General features: G+C 38.9%; 1 protein-coding gene across 10 annotated transcripts in view; it reads right to left on the bottom strand.

The window, feature by feature from the left end:
• Positions 1-20,725, bottom strand: part of AKAP11 (A-kinase anchoring protein 11) — a 48,411-nt gene that overhangs the window by 15,195 nt on the left and 12,491 nt on the right. For all 10 annotated transcript variants that reach the window (XM_081550844.1, XM_081550850.1, XM_081550841.1 and 7 more), the window contains 5 exons: positions 15,781-15,897; positions 12,884-12,931; positions 11,200-11,334; positions 6,155-6,419; positions 885-5,382 (listed from right to left, as the gene is read on the bottom strand). In XM_081550844.1, the coding sequence (XP_081406970.1) occupies positions 885-5,382; positions 6,155-6,419; positions 11,200-11,334; positions 12,884-12,931; positions 15,781-15,897 (5,063 nt within the window). The remainder of the gene's footprint in view (positions 1-884; positions 5,383-6,154; positions 6,420-11,199; positions 11,335-12,883; positions 12,932-15,780; positions 15,898-20,725) is intronic.

The following is a 20,725-nucleotide window of genomic DNA, read 5'->3' as shown; positions in this document are numbered from 1 at the left end:
GCCAAGAAAAGAGGCAGTGCTTGTCACGGCATTGACAAAAGCTACTAAAATATCCTGGGTTTCCATGTGGCTCAATGAAATTCCTCTTTCCATGAGACTAACAAAAAGAATCCTACAAACTAATAACACAAGTCAGTCCTGATGTTTTCCCAGGGAGAGAGAAGGCTAAAAGTGGACATCTGAACTAAGCTGTTAGGATCACTGAGCACAAGGCACGGTCTCTGAAACACAGCACGGTAAGACTGTCACAGAGACCTGTCCCTTGGACGGCGGCTCATCAAGCAGAATGGTGGCAGGAGTGAACTATTTAGAGAGCGCTCGCTTTCTTCATGGGGCTTTCATGCTGGCTCAACAGGTCAAGAATCCACCTGCAACGCAGAGACCCTCTGGAGAAGGAAGTGGCAACCCACTTCAGTATTCTTGCCTGGGAAATCCCATGGACAGAGAAGCCTGGCATGTTCAATTATGCTGTCTGTAAGAAAACTCACCTTTGTGAACAGAAATAAAAACATAATCTGAGTGGTACATTAATATGGTGATACTCAGTATTTGCTGTATGAAATTCTCCAGCTGTTTCCTTGATTCAACCTTACCTACTCTACAGCTGTGTAAACTTGGGCAAGGTGACTATCTACTCTAAGCCTCACCTTCCAACTGAGGAAATGGCTCATACCTTCCTTCCCCCAAAGGGCTGCTGGGGGATAATGAGACAGTGTCTATGAAAAGTAACAGGTAGGATATAAACAATATGCAAATGTAATAGGGAATATTTCTTTTTATTCATTTAGAATTAAAAAGAATCACATCTTTCTGAACATCTTTCTAAGACATAAATAATCAAGTTAACTCTTTATCGCAAAACCCCAAAGAAATCAGAAGCTTACCTGCTGATGGCCTGTCCAGCATTGACCACTGCTGACGTCAGTATCTCTGTGCTGAGGATTTCGGCAAAGCTGATGCCCTCCTGCCCGATCCCACTGTCGGCTGCCTGGCTGGTACTGCTCAGCTCTCTCTCTGCCTTTTCAATCGCTTCAGCAACTATCTTCTCAGCAAGCACTGTCTTCTTATTGAGATCAACGTGAATTTGAGGGACATCGAGATGAAAAATCCTAGATTTCTGACAGAAGTTGCTAAGCTGTGAATTAGAAACTGGCTTACTACCAGCAAGTGAATCTGGTCTGGGAAAGCGAGGAGACGAATTTCCAGCGCAGTCATGGAGCTCTTTACGGTCACAGTATCGGCAAGCCTGACCCACCCGAGGCGACAGCTTTTCTGCATAAGTGATCTTATCGACTGCTTTTGTGGCTTCAGACACGTGGGAGATGGCAGATCCTAAACCCAGCTCTAAAGTGTCACCCACGACTTTGTTAGCATACTGCTCTATAGCTTGAATGACAGTCTCTCCATAGCCACACCCACTCAAGCTGCCTGTACTCTGAGAAAATCTGTGATTCTGTGAGGAAGGCTGAAGACTCTTGGGAAACTCTGGCCCGATGTGAGTCTCGGTATCCTCATCACAGGCATTTTTTTCATAAAGGCAAGAATCTGTTAAGGATTTTGGCAAGCCACCCGTTGATGCCACCAGCTCTTTTGTAACATCTCTTGTGATGCTGTGAGCAAGAGAGGTTGAAAAACTATACAGTTCCGAGCACTCATTTCTGCACATATCTGGTGTCCATTCACAAGTCTGGTTTTTATGAAGGTAAATTCCACCACTTCTACTTTGCCTTTTTTTATCTGCTTCCTGCTGGTGTTCTTTACTTAGAAACAGTAACAGTTCATCATTGGTTTTCACCTGTGCGCTTTGCACAGGGAATATTTTGGAGCTGCACTTCACTTTGGCTGTTTCAGCTGCTTCTTGCAATCCTGACTTAACAGACCGATAGGCAAGTCTGTTGGCATACTGGTCCATTATTAACTCACTATTGCCACCTTCCTGTTTTAGTATTTGGATAATGTGACCTGCATACTCATCTGTCACACTTTCGCAGCTGGGATACCTGTATGTTAGACCTGACAGACAAGAACTTGGTGGTAAAGGAAGAATAAACGGACCTACTCCTCCCGGGTGCGCTACAGCCTCCACAGCCAACTTCTCTTCTGATCTATAATCTTGGTCACCATCAACACAACTGTTCCTCTTCCTCCTGAAAAACATACAGCTCCTAACTTTTGCTATTTTTTCCGCTTCCATAATGACTTCCGCTGCCATATCACCTGCAAAACTGCATAATGCTTGTAAGCTTTCATCTGAGCAATTTAAAATAGCAGGTGATAGGCTTCTTTGACTCTGCACATTTAAGCAAGGGCTTTTCACCCTGGGTTCTTGAACCACTTTATTATCCACATGGGAAGCCGCCATTTCGGTTGCAAGAGAAACGATGTGTGTCGCTAATGCGTCTGCAAACTGAACTTTCTTCCCCGCTGGCTCCGACTTCATGTCCACCTCTGGCTGCTCTTCGCCTTCACTACTTTCAACTTCTTCTGAGAGAGACCGCATGAGCTTCAACATGAACTCTTCTTTTTCTATTGCATTTTGTTCATTATCAGACAAACTGCTTACAGATGAGTTGTGAGGTGTGGACGGTGGTGTGGCTGGTGCGAACTCTTTTGCTAACTCCCCCTTAAGCTTTTTGGTTAACTTCTTGATATCCCACTCAGAAGGAGCCTGGGATGGGACCAGAGGAGTTGATGGAGGGGTGTCCGGTATTACGTTCCCGTCTCTAATTTTCTGTTTATCTTCCACGTGCAAACCATCTGCACAGGTGAGCACTGTGGATGAGAAAGTATGTGAATGGAGAAAAGAGTTTTCCTGCCCAAACGCCAAGGGCTCAAGGGCTGAATTATGCAAATTCTGCTTTTTCACAGATCTGCCCTTAGCAATTTCCTTCAGATCGGGTTTCTGACCTGCTGCCACTAGAGAAGGTGGTAGTGTCTGCAAAGAAAATCCAGGAGCCCCAGAACCTTTACCTTCTGGAATACAATCCTTTCCTTCTGAAAGTGAACAGTGAGTTAAATGATCTTGAGCTTCAAGAAACTTGGGGAACTCTTCCAAGGTCACCTGTGACTCATCTCCGGGAACAGCCAAGTCTTCCTTGTGGAGGACATTTTTATCTACATTCAGGACCACTGACTTGCTTTCCTCTACGGAATGTTTGATAATAGATTTAGACAACCGATCGGCAAACATGTCCTTCTTGCTAGCCTCACTCTGTGGCAGTGGTGCTTGATCCCAATAGAAAGAAGGGGTTTTTCCCTTTCCTATTTGAGTTAAACAATCTGTGTGTTCTGTTTTTGCAACTTTGGAAGACGTCACTGAATCTATAGTTTCATTTACTATCATATGCACCATTGCAGCAGAAAAATCGCTAATAATCACAGGATCATTTGTTAATTTTGAAGAGCTTTTTGTTTCAACAACATCACTAGTTGGTTTCACTTCATTCTGGCTACTGGGGTTGTGGTCTGAAGGTAAACAAATATTCCTGAGACAAGCTAGCTCCTCTTCTTTTTTTGTGGCAACACCTGCTGGGGTAGGACCACCATTCAAATGACTATCATCACATGATGAATGAGACTTTGCCTGATACATATTAGAAGAAATACGGTATGGGAGAAGGGCACTTCCTGCCAAGGGCACTGGTATTGAAGTAACGATTCCTGAAGTACAGAACAAGGCCTGCTGCACTGTGTATTCCTTTTTATACTCCTGCACTGGTTTTGTCACCATAACTGTTTGACTGTTAGAAGTAGAGGAACACAGAGAAGTCTGTGTCGCTGGCACGACATCTTCTGTGCTCAGGTACTTGATGTTTTCTGGGGAAACACTAACTGCTGCCTTTGTGGTGAAGGTAACATCAACTTGAGACAGCTCAATGAACGCTTCCTGTATTACAGATTCAGACAGATCTCTTGCATAGGACTTCACCACTCTGTCTTCATAGTGAAATGACTGACCCTGCAGAGATGCAGGTGTTGGAGGATACGAGAACTGACACACTTCCATGATGCCTTCAAAAACAAGCTCTTCAGCGAGTTCTGCAGCAAATCTAGTGACAGTGTTAGTGAAGATCTGTTTCTTTACATACTGTAGCTCTTTTAAAGCATTTGAGAATGCCTCACTCACCAAAAAACTAGCCAGGCCACTAATGGCCCGTTCTTTCAGTGAAAAAGCGCGCTGCCTTCTCAGTTCATTAAATGCCATTTGAAAAACGGATGATGTCAATTTCATGGCTAATTGGCACAAGGCATGGGTACATGAAGAGACCCCTTTCTGTAAGTCTTTAAATGCACTGCCAAAACTTTTTTCCACGAGATCTGCTGCAAACTTCTGAATGCTATCAATCATTAAGGATTTATTTTTAGATTTACTTTTTTGATCAAGGCTTCCATGCTGAAGAGCTACCATTTTATTTTCTCCCTTTTTAATACTATTAGTGTTGGATGCTGTATTAGTATGTTGGCTATGAAGAACCAAGCCCAGAACTTCACAGGAAAGGCTATTTGCATAATCTTCATAGGTGTAATAAATAGAGTCAGGATGTTCATGAATCCTATCTCCACCAATATCTGTTTGGCAAAAGCATTCAGCTGGAGTACAGCCTCCAAGAGGACTGAAAGCAGAGGATTGAATAGGGCTGAACAAACCACTGTCTTCCCCTGAGGCCTTCACGGGGCGGGGAGAATCTGGGGCATCACGCTGGTTACTGTAAGGGGATTCTGGTTTACGAGGAGTTGGCTTCCTAATGTTAGCTGGGAGAGCTGGCCGATCAAACTTGAATTTTTGAGGATTCATAGTAGTGGTTACAGAGCACAATTTTTCATGTTTGTGCCCTTTCTTTTGCGATGGCTTCCCTACAGCAAGATCTTTCAGAAACGGACAAGCAGTCTCTAAAGTTTGTTCTAGTTCATCAAACTGGTCAAAACTATCGAAAAATTCACTCACTTCTGAGTCTGAATCCTCAATATCATCTTTCGTCACAGGAATTTTAGGTAACTCAAGTTTTGCTTTCAAACTTTTCTGATAACCTTCTTCATCCAAGAAAATAACAGGACTTGGACTTGAGCACTCTGATTCAGACGAGGAGGCAGGAGAAGAGGAGAACAATGGTTTCTGGGCATCACTACCTTCCTCTGAGGCACCAAAGGACCTATAGAAACTCCTCTGGACCCATGGCTCCGAGACTGACGTTGTGACTGAAGTTCTCACTGGAGGCAGTGTTTTATGTCCCAGAATGTTTATTAAAGAAGCTGAAGGTTTAGCCAATGACTTCTGCTGCTCAGAGCCAACCAGAACCCTGAAATCATGGGTATCCAAATGGTGACCAGAAATAGTCTGTGAAGCAGCATCACAGTGGCTCCTTAGTGCAATTATGTTTAATCCTAGAGGAAAAGAAAAAAATGATTATTCTTGAAAAGAACTTTAAATTGATTTAAATCAATGGGAATAAGTAGACTTGAAGCATGAAATACTCATTTGTATTATAAGTATCTTCTCTACTATTTTGTTGTAACACAGGGGTCCCCAACCTCCAGGATGTAATGCCTGATATCTGAAGTGGAGCTGATGTAGTAATACTGGAAATAACGTGTACGATAAATGTAATGCACTTGAATCATCCCAAAACCATCCCCTTCCTGCCCCAGTTTCATGGAAAAATTGTCTTCCATGAAACCAGTCCCTGGTGCCAAAAAGGTTGGGGACCACTGAATTAACAGATTCATCTCAAGTTGTACTTAAGAGCAAGTATACCCATTACTAAAATATTTTCATTCTACCCCACATCTAGGAATACCTAGATGGAATATCTAGCATGCTGTCGCATGTTAGAAACACTAATATTTAGGTGACCCTGCCAGCTAACTCAAGTCTGAACTTAGGCATGTTCCAAACAGTTAAACTAATAAGGAAAACAATGTCTGTACAGTACAACCTAATAAGAGAAAGAGCAAAACTAAAAACCAGGTAACAATGAACTTAAAAGACACAAGAAAGTTAATTCCTCAATCAGAAAAAGAAAAAGGTATAGATGCTTAAATTTGATCAAATTTCAAAATAAATTTCAAGTGAACAAGTCTGTCTTAAAACTTTTAAAACTGAACTTTAAACCTTAATTCTCTATTTCAAGAAAAAAAAATCTAGCAAAGAACAAACCATCATTATATGGCTTTGAAGTCTCTTCCTCCTCTAAGTGTTCAAAAGCAGTGACAAAGTCATCTTCGATGGAAGATACAGACTGGTTAGTATCATCGTCTTCACTGGTGGCCTCAAGCTGGTGCTTGTGATGCAACAAATATGTGTCCAGGGTGTACCTTATGCCAGTAGCATATTTACTTAGGAGACTAAAGATAAAATCAATTTTGAGTCTTGGTAATGTAGGTGACACTCTCATGACACAAAGCATTCCAGGATGTTGACTCTGGGAAAAGATAAAAGATGATAACAATTTTAATTTCAAAATATACTATACTTACAAGACATATTACCTGGAAAGGAAGCCCAGAAATAACATGATACCATTTTTAAAAAAGGAAAAAAAAAAAAGAAACACATGCATCCTGAAAGGCTGCCTGATTTTGTAATGTTTAATTTTTTTCTTCATTCTTTCTCCACAACACTTCTCACTTTCCAATCTCTTTTTCTCCCACCTTTCTCTTATCCAGGTATTCAAATTCTACCTATTATGTCTCCTTACATGTTAAAAGAACTTGCCATCCATTTCTGTGGCAATGATGCTTTACTGTATTACTGTACAGCCCTGTGCTTTTTCTTACTTAATCATTCACCTGGTTCACCAATTATATTATTAACTGCTTGAGGACAGGAACCAGGTCTCAGTCTTCCTGTATCCCCTTTTCCTGTAGCTTTCAGCATGATAACACATTTTTTTCTATCATAAAAGAACTGTCCCTTCCTTTCTCCTAAATTCCCCTAGTATTTCAATTTCCAAGGTTTATAGCTTTGATTAAAAATAAAAAATCAACAGATTTTTCCCATATATATTATTTTTTAAATGGAAAATGTTGACAAATGACTTATTCAAAAGACTAGAAATGAGATAAAATAGCTAATCACCTCTTCTAATAAATAAAACACAGTAAATATAAATGAAGAATCTAGTTAAGGAAATAAGAACAGTTCTACTTTTATCTGTAAATCTCATAAAAAACATAGTAGTCTATAATACTTGAAGGAATAAGTAACCTAAATTTAAACCTACTAATTCAATTTTTAGGAGGGAAAATATGCAATGCATTTTTGTTTGATGCATTATCAATAAATTAACACTTGGTAAAGAACTAAATGTTCAATGTTATGAAATTAATGACCTCACTGAAATGGTGACATTTTTGCTTATAAATAAGGAACACATCTTCAACTATCGATTTAACATGAAGTTTTTAAAACCAGAAAATGAGTTAAAATATATTCTTTAAAACATACATCTCAATATTTACATAAATTTGGAGTTGGAAAGAAAAGCAAAAATTTTATATGACTTACACACAGGTAAAAATTCAAGAAATCCAGAAATAATCAATTTTCAGAATAACATTAATATGTTCTTACATACCACTTATGGAGCTTCACACATGGAAAATCTAATTTAAAGCTATACCAACATTATTTTACCCTTCAGTGATTTCAAAGATTCATGATTTATATTTCCTATGAATTATATTTCCTTGAGATGGTATTAAACAAAAAGAAACTTCACCCAAGCACTTTAAAATTTAATGCTCTAAATTAACCCCTTCACGGATTGCAGCCTTGTGGCAAACTGGCTTACGTAACTCAATGAAGCTATGAGCCATGTCGTGCTGGGCCACCCAAGACAAATGGGTCATAGCTAAAACTTCTGACAAAACGTGGTCCACTCAAGGAGAGAATGGCAATCCCCTCCAATAATCTTGCCTGGAGAACCCAGAACACTATAAAAAAGGGAAAAGTTATGACACCAGAAGATGAGCTTGCCCAGGTCAGAGGGTATAGGAGAGGGCAATTACAAATAGCTCCAGAAAGAATGAAGCCTAGGGGCCAAAGTGGAAACATGCTCAGTTTTGGATGTGTCTAGTGGTGAAAGTAAAGTCAGATATATAAAGAACAATATTGCACAGGAACCTGAAATGTAGGTGCATGAATCAAGGTAAACTGGATGTGGTCAAACAGGAGATGCCAACATCTCAACATCTTAGGAATCAGTGAACTAAAATAGACAGGAATCGGTGAATTTAATTCAGATGACCATTATATCTACTACTATGGGCAAGAATTCCTTAGAAGAAATGGAGTAGCCCTCATAGTCAACAAAAGAGTTCAAAATGCAGTAACTGGGTACAACCTCAAAGATAACAGAATGACTTCAGTTCGCTTCCAAGGCAAACCATTCAACATCACAGTAATCCAAGTCTATGCCCCAACCATTAATGCCAAAGAAGCTGAAGTTCACTGGTTCTATGAAGACCTACAAGACCTTCTAGAACTATCACCAAAAAACAGATGTCCTTTTCATCATAGGGGATTGGAATACAGAAGTTGGAAGTCAACAGATACCCAGAGTAGAATAACAGGCAAGTTTGGCCTTGGGAGTACAAAATGAAGCAGGGCAAAGGCTAACGGAGCTCTGTCAAGAGAACATGCTGGTCACAGCCAACTCCCTTTACCAACAACCCAAGAGACAACTCTACACATGGACATCACCAAATGGTCAATACGAAATCAGATTGCTTATGTTCTCTGTAGCCAAAGATGGAGAAGCTCTATATAGTTAGCAAAAGCAAAACCTGGAGCTGACTGTGGCTCAGATCAGCTCGTTATTGAAAAATTCAGGTTTAAACTGAAGAAAGTAGGGAAAACCACTAGGCCATTCAGGTATGACCTAAATCAAATCCCTTATGATTATACAGCGGAGGTGATCAATAGATTCAAGGGATTATATCTGGTAGAGAAAGTGCCTCAAGAACTATAGAAAGAGGTTTTTAACACTGTACAGAAGGCAGTGACAAAAACCATCCCAAAGAAAAAGAAATGCAAGAAGGCACAGTGGTTGTCTGAGGAGGCTTTACAAATAGTTGAGCAAGGAAGAGAAGCAAAAAGCAAAGAAGAAAAGGAAATACATACCCAATTGAAAGCAGAGTTCCAAAGAATAGCAAGGAGAGATAGTAAGGCCTTAAATGAACAATGCAAAGAAAAAGAGGAAAACAACAGAACAGGAAAGACTAAAGATCTCTTCAAGAAAATTGAAGATACTAAGGATACATTTCAAGGAAGGGCACAATAAAGGACAGAAATGGTATGGACCTAATAGCAGCAGAAGATATTAAGAAGAGGTGGCAAGAACACACAGAAGAACTATACAAAAAAGATCTTAATGACCCAGATAACCATGATGGTGTGATCACTCACCTAGAGCCAGACATCTTGGAGTGTGAAGTCAAATGGGTCTTAGGTAGCATTACTATGAACTGGTGGAGGTGATGGAATTCCAGTTGAGCTGTTTCAAATTCGAAAAGATGATGCTATGAAAGTGCTATACTCAATATGCCAGCAAATTTGGAAAACGCAGCAGTAGCCATAAGACTGGAAAAGGTCAGTTTTCATTCCAATTCCAAAGAAGGGCAATGCCAAAGAATGCTCAAACACCAGATAATTGCACTCATTTCGCATGCTAGTAAGGTTATACTCAAAATCCTTCAAGCTAGGCCTCAGCAACACATGAACTGAGAATTTCCAGATGTACACGCTGGATTTAGAAAAGGCAGAGGAACAAGAGATCAAATTGCCAACATTCGTTGGATCATGAAGAAAGCAAGGAAATTCCAGAAAAACATCTACTTCTGCTTCACTGACTATGCTAAAGCCTTTAACTGTGTGGATCACAACAAACTGTGGAAAATTTTTAAAGAGATAAGAGTATCAGACTACCTTACTTTCTCCTGAGAAACCTGTATGCAGGTCAAGAAGCAACAGAACCAGACAAGGAATAAGTGATTGGTGCAAAACTATGAAAGGAATATGTCAAGGCTGCATATCGACACCCTGCTTATTTAACTTATATGCATAGTTAATTATGCCAAATGCCAGGCTGGATGAAGCACAAGCTGGAATTAAGATTGTTGGGAGAAATATCAACAACGTCAGATATGCAGATGATACCACTTAAATGGCAGAAAGTAAAGAGCAACTAGAGAGTCTCTTGCGTGCATGCTAAGTCTCCTCAGTCGTGTCTGACTGTGCAACTACGGACTGTAGCCTGCCAGGCTACTCTGTCCATGGGATTCTCCAGGCAAGAACACTGGAGTGGACTGCCATGCCCTCCTCCAGAGGAGCTTCTCAACCCGAGATTGAATGGGAGTCTCTTGTCTCCTGTGTTGACAGGCAGGTTCTTTACCACTATCACCACCTGGGAAACCCAAAAGATGGTCAAAGAGTGAAAAAGGTGGCTTAAAACTCAACAATGAAAAAACTCATGGCATCCGGTCCCATCACTTGATGGCAAATAGGAAGGGAAAAGGTGGAATCAGTGATAGATTTTATTTTCTTGGCTCCAAAATCACTGCAGAAGGTGTCTGCAAGCATCAAATTAAAAGACGCTTGCTCCTTGGAGGAAAGCTATGACCAACCTAGACAGCATATTAAAAAGCAGAGATATTACTTTGCTGACAAAGGCCTATATAGTCAAAGCTATGGTTTTTCCAGTAGTCATATACAGGTGTGAGAGTTGGACCATAAAGAAAGCTGAGCACTGAAGAACTGATGCTTTCTAATTCAGTGCTAGAGAAGACTCTTGAGAGTCTCTTAGGCAGCAAGGAGATCAAACCAGTCAGTCCCAAAGGAAATCAACCCTGAATATTCACTGAAAGGACTGATGCTGAAGCTCAAGCTCAAGCTCCAATACTTTGGCCACGTGACGTGAAGAGCTGACTCACTGGAAAAGACCCTGATGCTGGGAAAGACTGAAGGCAAAAGGAGAAGCAGGAGGCAGAGGACTAGATGGTCAGATGGCATCACCAAGTCAATGGACATGAATATGAGCAAACTCCAGGAGATCATGGAGGACAGAGGAGTCTGACATGCTGCAGTCCATGGGGCTGCAGAGTCGGACAGGACTTAGTGACTGAACTACAACAACGCTAAATTAAAAGTCATTTATAAAATGTGCCAACAAAAACTCATTAGAAATAATATATAAAAGTTACCTGGTTTAGAGGATCACTGTTTATATCTGATGATTTATTTATATCCTTCATACAAATAATTTCATTTTCATTTAGACTGCAGAAGTGCAGTGAATTCAGAAGATCTGGGAGTTCCAAAGAAACTGCAGCCAAATCCTAATGTAAAGCAATAACACAATAAATAACATTGTAGCATAACACTTTTATTTAAGTCCCTTATATTGTGGCCTTGAAATAAAATCATAAGGTCTACTTGTTATTGTTGTTCAGTTGTTCAATCATGTCTGATCCTTTGTAGCCCCATGGACTGCAGCACGCTAAGGTCTACTAGTAAGGAAACTTTCCAGTTCTTAATAGTTAGCACTTGCAGTTTATTGGCCACCATTGATTGTTTAGAAACTCAAAAATAAAATGTACTAAAATATTTTTAAATTGACAATTTTTGTAACCTTTTAAACATAATGATACCAAGCTATAACAAGATTTTACATGGTCCCTCACACATCAACAACAACTAGGCATTTAATAGTTTTCAGCAGCAAATGTCAAACCTGGAGTCCTCAAGTTTAACCATGAAATTTCTCAATTTCCCATGGTTTCATGGGATTCTTGCTTCTATACTTCTTTGGCGCTTAAGTTACATATTTGTATAATCCAAGTCTGTTTTTCTGCCTTTCCTCTCTTTAGTGAAAATTTTATGAAGATGTAAAGAAAAAGAAAATGCCTGTTTTCCTTTCCATTTGCCCCTTTTATGTAACTGATTCGCCCAGTGCAAGAATTATTACCATCTGACCATTCATACAGCACTTTCCTTCGTAAGCATGGTTTTGTCAGTCATTCTTACAGAGGAAGTGGAGTAGGAAAGAAGTTAACTTTGGATGTGTCTTATGTTTTTTCAGCCTTACGTTCTCGCGACTGTATCTTCTCTTGTGCCCTCTGTCTAAACCATTTCCTTCAGGCAAGGGCACAATCAAGACACACAGCAGTTTTCTTTTCTCATCACCAGATACGCATTATCTTTACAAACAACGCAGTGCTAGTGCTGCTGCTTCTGCTAGAAGATGTTTTACTGACACAAAAGGAAACACGACAAGCACAAGTTTTAAGAAGCAGTACAAGGTGAAAAAAAAGTACGCCTATCACATCTACCCGAGCTTCAACTCCTCTTCACTAAGTGAGCAGCTTTCCTTTGCTGATACTAATCTCAACTGTCAGTCCCTCTATAAATACCTGCCTAAATTAAACAGGCTAAAATTTTTACACTGGTTCTTCATTATGTTTTACAAATTTACTCTTACTTTAACAAATTCAACTCTTTTCTCAAATAAAAACACAAGAATATGACTGTTGAAGTTAGATTATAAAAACCATCAAAGTAAAAAAGAAATCTTCCATTCTACATTATGACAGATGCAGAAAAAGTTAGCCTGTGGTTTGCAACCTTCTCAGATAAATGACTTTTGTGGTCTCCTAACCTAAAACTACTTTCTGTAACAGAAATACTTAGTGAAAACACTAAAAAAGTGAAAATGTTGAGGACACACTCAAAAGTTGACCTCAAAATGTCATCTTTTAACTTTAAATAGGAATGATAACAGAAGAGTTTAATGTAACTTTGGGGCTAATAAGGCAAATTTTTCATGCTCTCAAAATTTGTTTCAAATAATCTCTCATGTCCCTTTCCAGTTCAATAAATTGACCATACCTGTATATGAGCAGCATCTGTTTCTTCATTAAAACCTAGAAATGTGACCTGAATAAAAAAGGAATAAAGGTCCATTAAAATTTTTAAGTCTTGTCTCAATTAGATTGTTGACAGAGCTGAGAAACAGAAAGTAAAGCACACACAGCATTAAAATGCTGCTGCAAGATGATTAATTTTTTCAAAGATGATCACAAAGGCTTTTCACCAAAGATCTGGCTCCATAATCGGGGTTCCCGAATCTCTTGCACACCTACTCATTAGCAAGTTGAATCCTCACCCTCAAACGTAAAGCACATGACTCTTCTCTCCACAGCCTCTGCTGCCACTTCTCCCCTGCACGACTCCCGTCCGCTCCTACCTGCCTCGGGAATCCTCCTGTCATTTCCCGGTCAAAACCTCTCCAAGCTTCTCAATGCAGAGTCCCAATGGAGGTCCCAAGGCTCCGGCTTAGCTGGTGGCTTCACTTTTCCCTCCCCTTCAAACACGTGGGCCCCCTCTCTGGGTCCAGGACACGCCTGACTGTTCCTGCCTAAGGGCTTCAGAGTGGTGCCTTCAACCTGGACCCCTATTCCTTGGGCATTTACCTGACTAGCTTCTTCTCATTCTTCAAGTTCCAAACTAAATGTCACATCCTCAAAGAGGCTTTCCCTGGGTACCCCCCAAGCTACCTCCTGACTGACTCTCTCTGGTATCACATTTATTTCCTTCAATGCCTTTACATGGCGATTTCTCTACAAAAGTTTATATAAATTAAATTTCTAAAGACAATCTAATGGTCTGAGGAATGTCATATTATTAAGCAAAAAGGACAAGTTATAGAAAAATGATATAGACTATACACACAATTGCAACCTTATTTTTACAAATATAAACCAGGAAAATAATTCTAGAAGTTAACATACCAAATTATAAGAAGGGATTAACTTTCAATGATGCAATTATAAGTGATTTTATTTTTCTTTTTTTCCCCCTATGGTTTTTTTTCTCTCTTCATTTACAGGATTAATGACATTTTTTAAATATACTTTCAGTATTTATTATTTTTCTAATATGGAATATGTACACTTTAATAACCTGAATAGCATTATTTTAAAATTTTGTATTTCCTTGTCTTTAACGTCATAAGAAATATTGGCTGCTTGAAGCTAAACTAGTAAACTGTCTACCAAGTAAGTTCTATGACTAAAAATATGAAATAAATGGCAACAATATAGATAATCAATTCTCAAGAATTAATGTAAAACAGCATAGTTAAAATACAAAGCAACACTCAATATACTCTTGACCTCTTTCTGATGACTCAAAAGCAAGTCAGAATCTTAAGATTGTTGCAGAATCTTTATTCTCATTAATTATGAGTACTGCCTTCACAGAAATGTTACAGTTAACTTCCAGGTGTCCAGGTAAGTCATTAACCTGTAGGAACCTGTCTCCTTACGTATAAATCTTAAGGTAACTCATCTCCTCTCCCACAGTTGTGAGGGTTAATAAGAGAATGTGGAGCAAAGTGCCCAGCATATTACAGGCACTCAATAACAGAGACACTCAAATAACAAGCTTCCTTTCTTCAACAAAGATGCCTGGGAAATATATACGCCCTAACATGAGACAGAAATTCCTTCTTTCAAGCTTCCTTTTACTGAATGCAAGAGAGAAAATAAGCTGGTATGGGGGTTTGAAGGTGCCAGTAGAGCACTGCATTTCCCAGTGCTTAAGGAACGTGGGCTCAGAGGGGCACTGTGTAAAGAGCTGGAGAGAGGTGGCTGGGACACCGGTTGAGGGCAGAGGACACAGAAGATTTGTCACACTTGGCAACAGCTGAGGAGATTAGGAGTGGCTTGGCTTGACTAAAATAAAGTAAAAAGGGATAACAAACAGGAGAACAGCCAAGAGCCAGAGAGCTGAGCTCACACAGAAAGAGGCTCGAGTCAGAGACTACTACAGGCCTGAAAGCTGTGCTCACCATCCTATGCAACTACTTCAAACACAGTTTCTCAAGGAATATGAAAGAAAATCATACCCAAAATAGTAACCAATATTTTTATTAGAACCCTGATTCCAAAAAAAAAAATTTTAATCACATATTTATCAGTTTTGAGCTTCAATGACCCCAATATCCTGTCTCTCTTCTTTGGTAAATAAATGTATAGATGGACTATGGTTATATATTGTAGAAAAAAACTTTACCCCTTTTTATAGTAATAAATTCAAACAAAGACTGGAAACATTGATACAACAGAGAAACAGGTGAGCAAGTAGTATATTCTATCCTTAAGTGGCAAATATCTTACTTCAAAATAAATATATCACTACTATTTCATTTTTTAATCAAAGCGCTGAATTTAAACAACCAATAAATGAGTATTAGAAATAAGTATATATTTTGTTTCAGAGTAGAAAATTTCAGAATGTAAGTCCCAATTACTGAACATAGTAGAAATCATCTAATACAGAGCTGTGTGTCTGATGAGTGGTCAGTAATGTCTGTGCACTGAATTAAACGTGTGCATTATAATACACTAAGATGACTATGCTGTGTGTGCATGCTAAATTGCTTCAGCTGTGTGGGATTCTTTGTGATCCCATGGACTGTAGCCCACGAGGCTCCTCTGTGGGATTTTCCAGGCAAGAATACTGGAGTGGGTTGCCAAGCCCTCCTCCAGGGATCTTGCTGACCTAGGGATTGAACTCGCATCTCTTACGTCTCTTGAATTGGCAGGCAGGTTCTTTACCACTAGTGCCACCATATTACCAGGTACTTAAAACAGGTACTTCTCACACATGAATTAATGTGCAAAGATTTTAGGCATTTAAAAACAGACCACGCAGTTCTACAAAGATACATGAAAATACACTGTGCTGTATTAGGAAAGGGTATAGACAGTAATCCGTCAAACCTCAGTCAAATTGGCACGTTCATCCTGCTTCAAACAGTCCTCGGCTGATACACTGCATAGTTCCTTCTCACTCTGCAATAAAGACTTCACAGACTGGAACACATCTTCATTGAAGCTCTGAAAACAAAAGATATTCTTAATTTACTTAATTCTAAGACAATGTAAAAGATCCTGGTGATGAATTAAATGGAGAGTCACTAACTTTCCAATGAATATTCACTGGGCACCTTTTGATGTAACAGAACTCAACTCAACTGAGAGAAAGAAAGAACAAAAGGCTGAAGCAGAACTCCACACGCTCAACACACAACAGCCCCAGGCTCTCAACCTACTCGAGACCAGGAGGCCCTCAGCCAGTTCCTCTCCCTTTCACCCTGCTGACACCTAGCAGGTCACATACCTGATTTCCAAGTCACCGGCAGAACAGAAGCAACAACTTATAAGATGATGGGGGGGGGGGCCTTACAGTAAGGTATGCTAACAATGTGATTAATTTCATAGCAAAGTTGGAGATGGAAAAATGAAAGAGGTAATAACCCAAAATAAGGCTTTTCAGGGTTCTTAAAGCAGCAATATGATGAAAGAGAGAAGGCATGCCAGATTTGAAAGAAAAGGATGTCACAAGTGCAAAGAAACAGAGGAGGAGGAATATTTCATAAAGAAATGAGTATTATAGTTGGATATAAAGAGAACATTAATTTCTCTCTACCTTATCCCCCTTCTGATTTGTTGATCTGCTATTCTAGCAAAAATGTCCTTATTCCCTAATGTTCCCCTGTAGAAATCCTACATATTCCAAGACCTGTGAAGATTTCCCATCCCTCAGTCATAATAAAGCTCTCCCAAACTCCCTACTGTATTGTTTGCACATTAAGATCATTTAATCTATACCACAATAACTACTGCTTTCATATGTATGTCTTTCCTACCTGCTAAACCAAATTACTGAAGTAACTGTCATTTACTCAATCTACTTCCCCAGATTTCAGTACCTCACATACAATATGAACTCAACAAAGAGAAGAGATGCAAATATGTAATCCAAGCAATTAACAAAAAAGATGTAATGTTAAATTTGAACTTTCAATATGAACTCAGGACTCTTTAAATGTATGTACTACATTTTTCCATTGATAGATCATAGAATCAATGACCCTTAAGAGCAACGAGCATATCCAGCACACAAATTTTGGTTTCTAAATACCATTCACCAATTAAAAGAACTAGAAGTTCCCTGAGTGAAGGAATTCCAGGTCTGAGGCAGAAACGTATGAAGTGCAGCTGAACATCTTACTGTGACACAATGGAAGAAAGTGTCTCAAAAGAACACAGAAGCTTGAAGAACACTTGAAGGAATTTCAATTGGCCAAACATGGGATAATCTAAGCATCAAAAGAATACAGATGGTAATGGAGTACGACAGCTGAGTTTTAAAAGAAACTACAAGTCCATTAAAAGAGACAGATAAAAGGGTAGGGGTTGGAGGACTGTGCTACTTTACCTTAGAATAGCTGGCTAACAAATATGAACAGAATGACAAAATTTAAAAATTCCATTTGTAAGTCCCAAAATAACTACTGATTCAGGAAAGGACCATCAGTGAACCCTAATCCACCAGATTAAAAGCTACTGGGGAACAAGATATAGTGTTTTGCCATATCACCCTATAGATTACTTATTCACTATTAATTACAAAGGGATTATGTGTCTTTATGCTGGAGTAACTGGTGGTTTATCAGAGAGTTAAGGTAGTTAAGGGTAACTAACTACCTGGTCAAGTCTGGCCTTAACAAGATGCACCTTCAGACCTGACACACCAGAATGACCGTGACATCATCTGTGAGGTGTTCCTACTGAACCTAACCACAGGGAGCAACAAGTGAACTCAGAACATCGAGATGTTCTACAACATAAGCAGTACAAACTCTTCCAAGGATCTGCCATCATGAGAAAAGAATCCAGACCAGAGATGGAGCCAACGGGGGTGGAGAGATCAAAAAGATACAATACCCAGGTAGAGAATGTCATACCCAGATAGAGAATGTCAACCTTGCTTGACTCCTAGATGAGAGGCAAAGGGAAAATCACAAGGATACTGAGACAACTGGGGAAACTTGTGCATGGATTGCATGTTAAGACCTTGGTACTGAATTAATGATTTTCTGAAGGATGGTAATAATGCTGATGTTCTTAAGAGACGCATGCTAACATATTAAGACGAGAAGCAAAATAATGTCTGTAGCCTACTCTCATTCGGTTTCAAAAGGGAAGTGTGTATGTACATATATACACACACAGATAGAATGGGTTTGGTAAAATGTTAACAGGGTGAATCTAAGTGAAGAGTGTATGTGGTGTTCATTGCACTGCTTTTCCCCCCAATATCTGAATATTCAAAATTTTAAATGATTCTCCTTTCACTAATGAGTGCAAATTTTCAGGCTAAATTATGAACATGAACTCAAAAAAGGGAAAAATATGAAATGTGAAATCTGAACATAAGCAATCAACATAAACTCATGACAGTAAAAGAACAACAGTCACAGTTAGTACTCAGATCTTGATTTCTAAATCAAGAGGTTCTGTGGAGAAAGAACCCATTCCAGGTCTGAGGAAGGTAAAGCAGAAACAGGGTCAGTCTTGTACTAGAAAGCAAGGCAGCAATTAAAGAATTATAAGCCTGAGACAAAAGGACTTTGGCATTGCCTGAAGGGGCTTATAGGGACCAAGTCTGGGACAATCTGAGCAACTTAAATAAACAAGTAAATAAATAAAAGATGAGAAAACATAGTTATTTTAAAATCAATGCTTCCAGAGCAACACAAATAAATTAAAACTACTTGCTTCCATTTAAGGTGACTATCCCATCAAATCATTCATCTGAAAATTGGTAATCATCATTTTGCAACTTTCAGGAAATAGCTGCAGGAAAGGACCATCAAGGGATGCCAAAAGTATTACATGAAAGTTGAAAAAACAAGATGCTTACACACCACCAAGTACCATCCCACAGATTATTTGCTAACTAAAAAACAGAATATACACTTTTAAAATGGACAAGTTACTACCCTAATCAACTGATCGATTCTAGCATCACCAATCATTAGGAAAACCTGCAATTTTGTCTTCTCACTACCCTTTAGTATTCTGGCTAAAAACTTTTAACTTGAATCTAAGTTAAGCCTTTACACCTAACTTCTAGTTTATATGATATAGAGAGGGGAGAAGAATAAGTTAAATAGCACTGTGAGAAAACAACTAGACAAACGCAGAATGTGGAACACTGTACAAGAAACTGGCCTGGCCCATTCAACACGTCAGTCTTGAATTTAAAAACAACGAAAAAGAGGAGAAACTCCTTCAGAACCACTCCTCAAAAATATGAGTCATAACCATCAAATGCAATAGGAGTCTACATTGAACCCAAAATGGGAGTGGGGTGGATGAGGGCCTATAAAAGACATTTTAAGAGTAATAAAGGAAATCTGAATATGGCTGGGTATTAGATATAAGGGGATTACAGTTAATTTTCTGAATGTGATCATGTTTGGAGTGAAGAGACATCAAGAATGTTAACTTGTACAAGGATTTACTGCATAGCACAGGGAACTATATTCAACCTCTTGTGATAATGGAAAAGAATCTGAAGCTCTACACCTCAAATTAACACAATATTGTAAATCAATTATAGTTTAAAAAAATAAAGACCATTAATTTTCAAATGGTTCTGCCAAAAATTAAATACACACACAGAAATAAAACAAAAATATTTACTGCTGAATAGGTGTGGTTGGTATGTAGGTTTACATGTGGGTGTACTATAGTTTCTCTATATGCTTGAAATCTGCATAATAAAATGTTAGAAAAAATTAATGGAATAGAAAGTGCAGTTCTTTCTGGTTCTCACAGTCCCTGATTCCCAATAAATATTCAAAGTATCTCTTTATCTTTAATGCAAAGTAAAGTGAAATCTAGAAAATCTGAGTATACCTTTCAATTTCCACATTAGCCAACAGGGAAGTTTTTGTCAGTTATATATACACCTTTTGAAATAAAGACGTCAAAAGTTGTACTGTGCATGCAAAACACACGTACATACAAAGAGTATATAATATTTAGATTCATATACTTCTATCTAAAAGGGTTTCCAAATATTCAAGAGCATTCAAACCAGAACTTTATCATGTGTCTAATGTAAACAATGGGCTAAATAACAATATTAAATTAACAGTATACAGTTTCGGCTGCGGCTGAATACACCGGTGAATTCACATCAACTAGGTAGGTAGTATAATGCCTGGAGTACATGGTCACTGCTGCTGCTGCTAAGTCGCTTCAGTCGTGTCCGACTCAGTGCGACCCCATAGACGGCAGCCCACCAGGCTCCCCCATCCCTGGGATTCTCCAGGCAAGAACACTGGAGTGGGTTGCCATTTCCTTCTCCAGTGCATGAAAGGGAAAAGTGAAAGTGAAATCGCTCACTCGTGTCCGACTCTTAGCGACCCCATGGACTGTAGCCTACTAGGCTCCTCCGTCCATGGGATTTTCCAGGCAAGAGTACTGGAGTGGAGTGCCATTGCCTAGCTCACTATTATATTTTCTGTATATGTGCATATGTGTGTGTACATATATATACAGTTCTTAGTTCTAATATTAATTTAAAGCAATCAGTACAATTTAATTACTAATTTAAAGCTATGGATCCAATGGCTAATCTGAAAAAACTGTAATATACCTATTGTTTACAAAAAGTAAAAACACAGAGAAAACAGTTTTTACTGTACTTTTTTCAAATTAAAAAGGGGACCTACTAAGTTTAAAGGTCCCTGGAAACACAAGGAGCATACTACTTAAAAATATAATTACTACAGAAACTAGAACAATATTATAAAGCAATTATCTTCCAATAAAAAATATAAAATAAATAAATTTACTTTCTGTTTTC

Source organism: Giraffa tippelskirchi, chromosome 12 (genome assembly GCF_054371585.1).
Source record: "Giraffa tippelskirchi isolate mGirTip1 chromosome 12, T2T-mGirTip1v1.2.pri, whole genome shotgun sequence".
Classification (NCBI taxonomy): Eukaryota; Metazoa; Chordata; class Mammalia; order Artiodactyla; family Giraffidae; genus Giraffa; species Giraffa tippelskirchi.
Note: the sequence above shows the minus strand (reverse complement) of the source record. Positions and strands in the feature narration are given on the sequence as shown.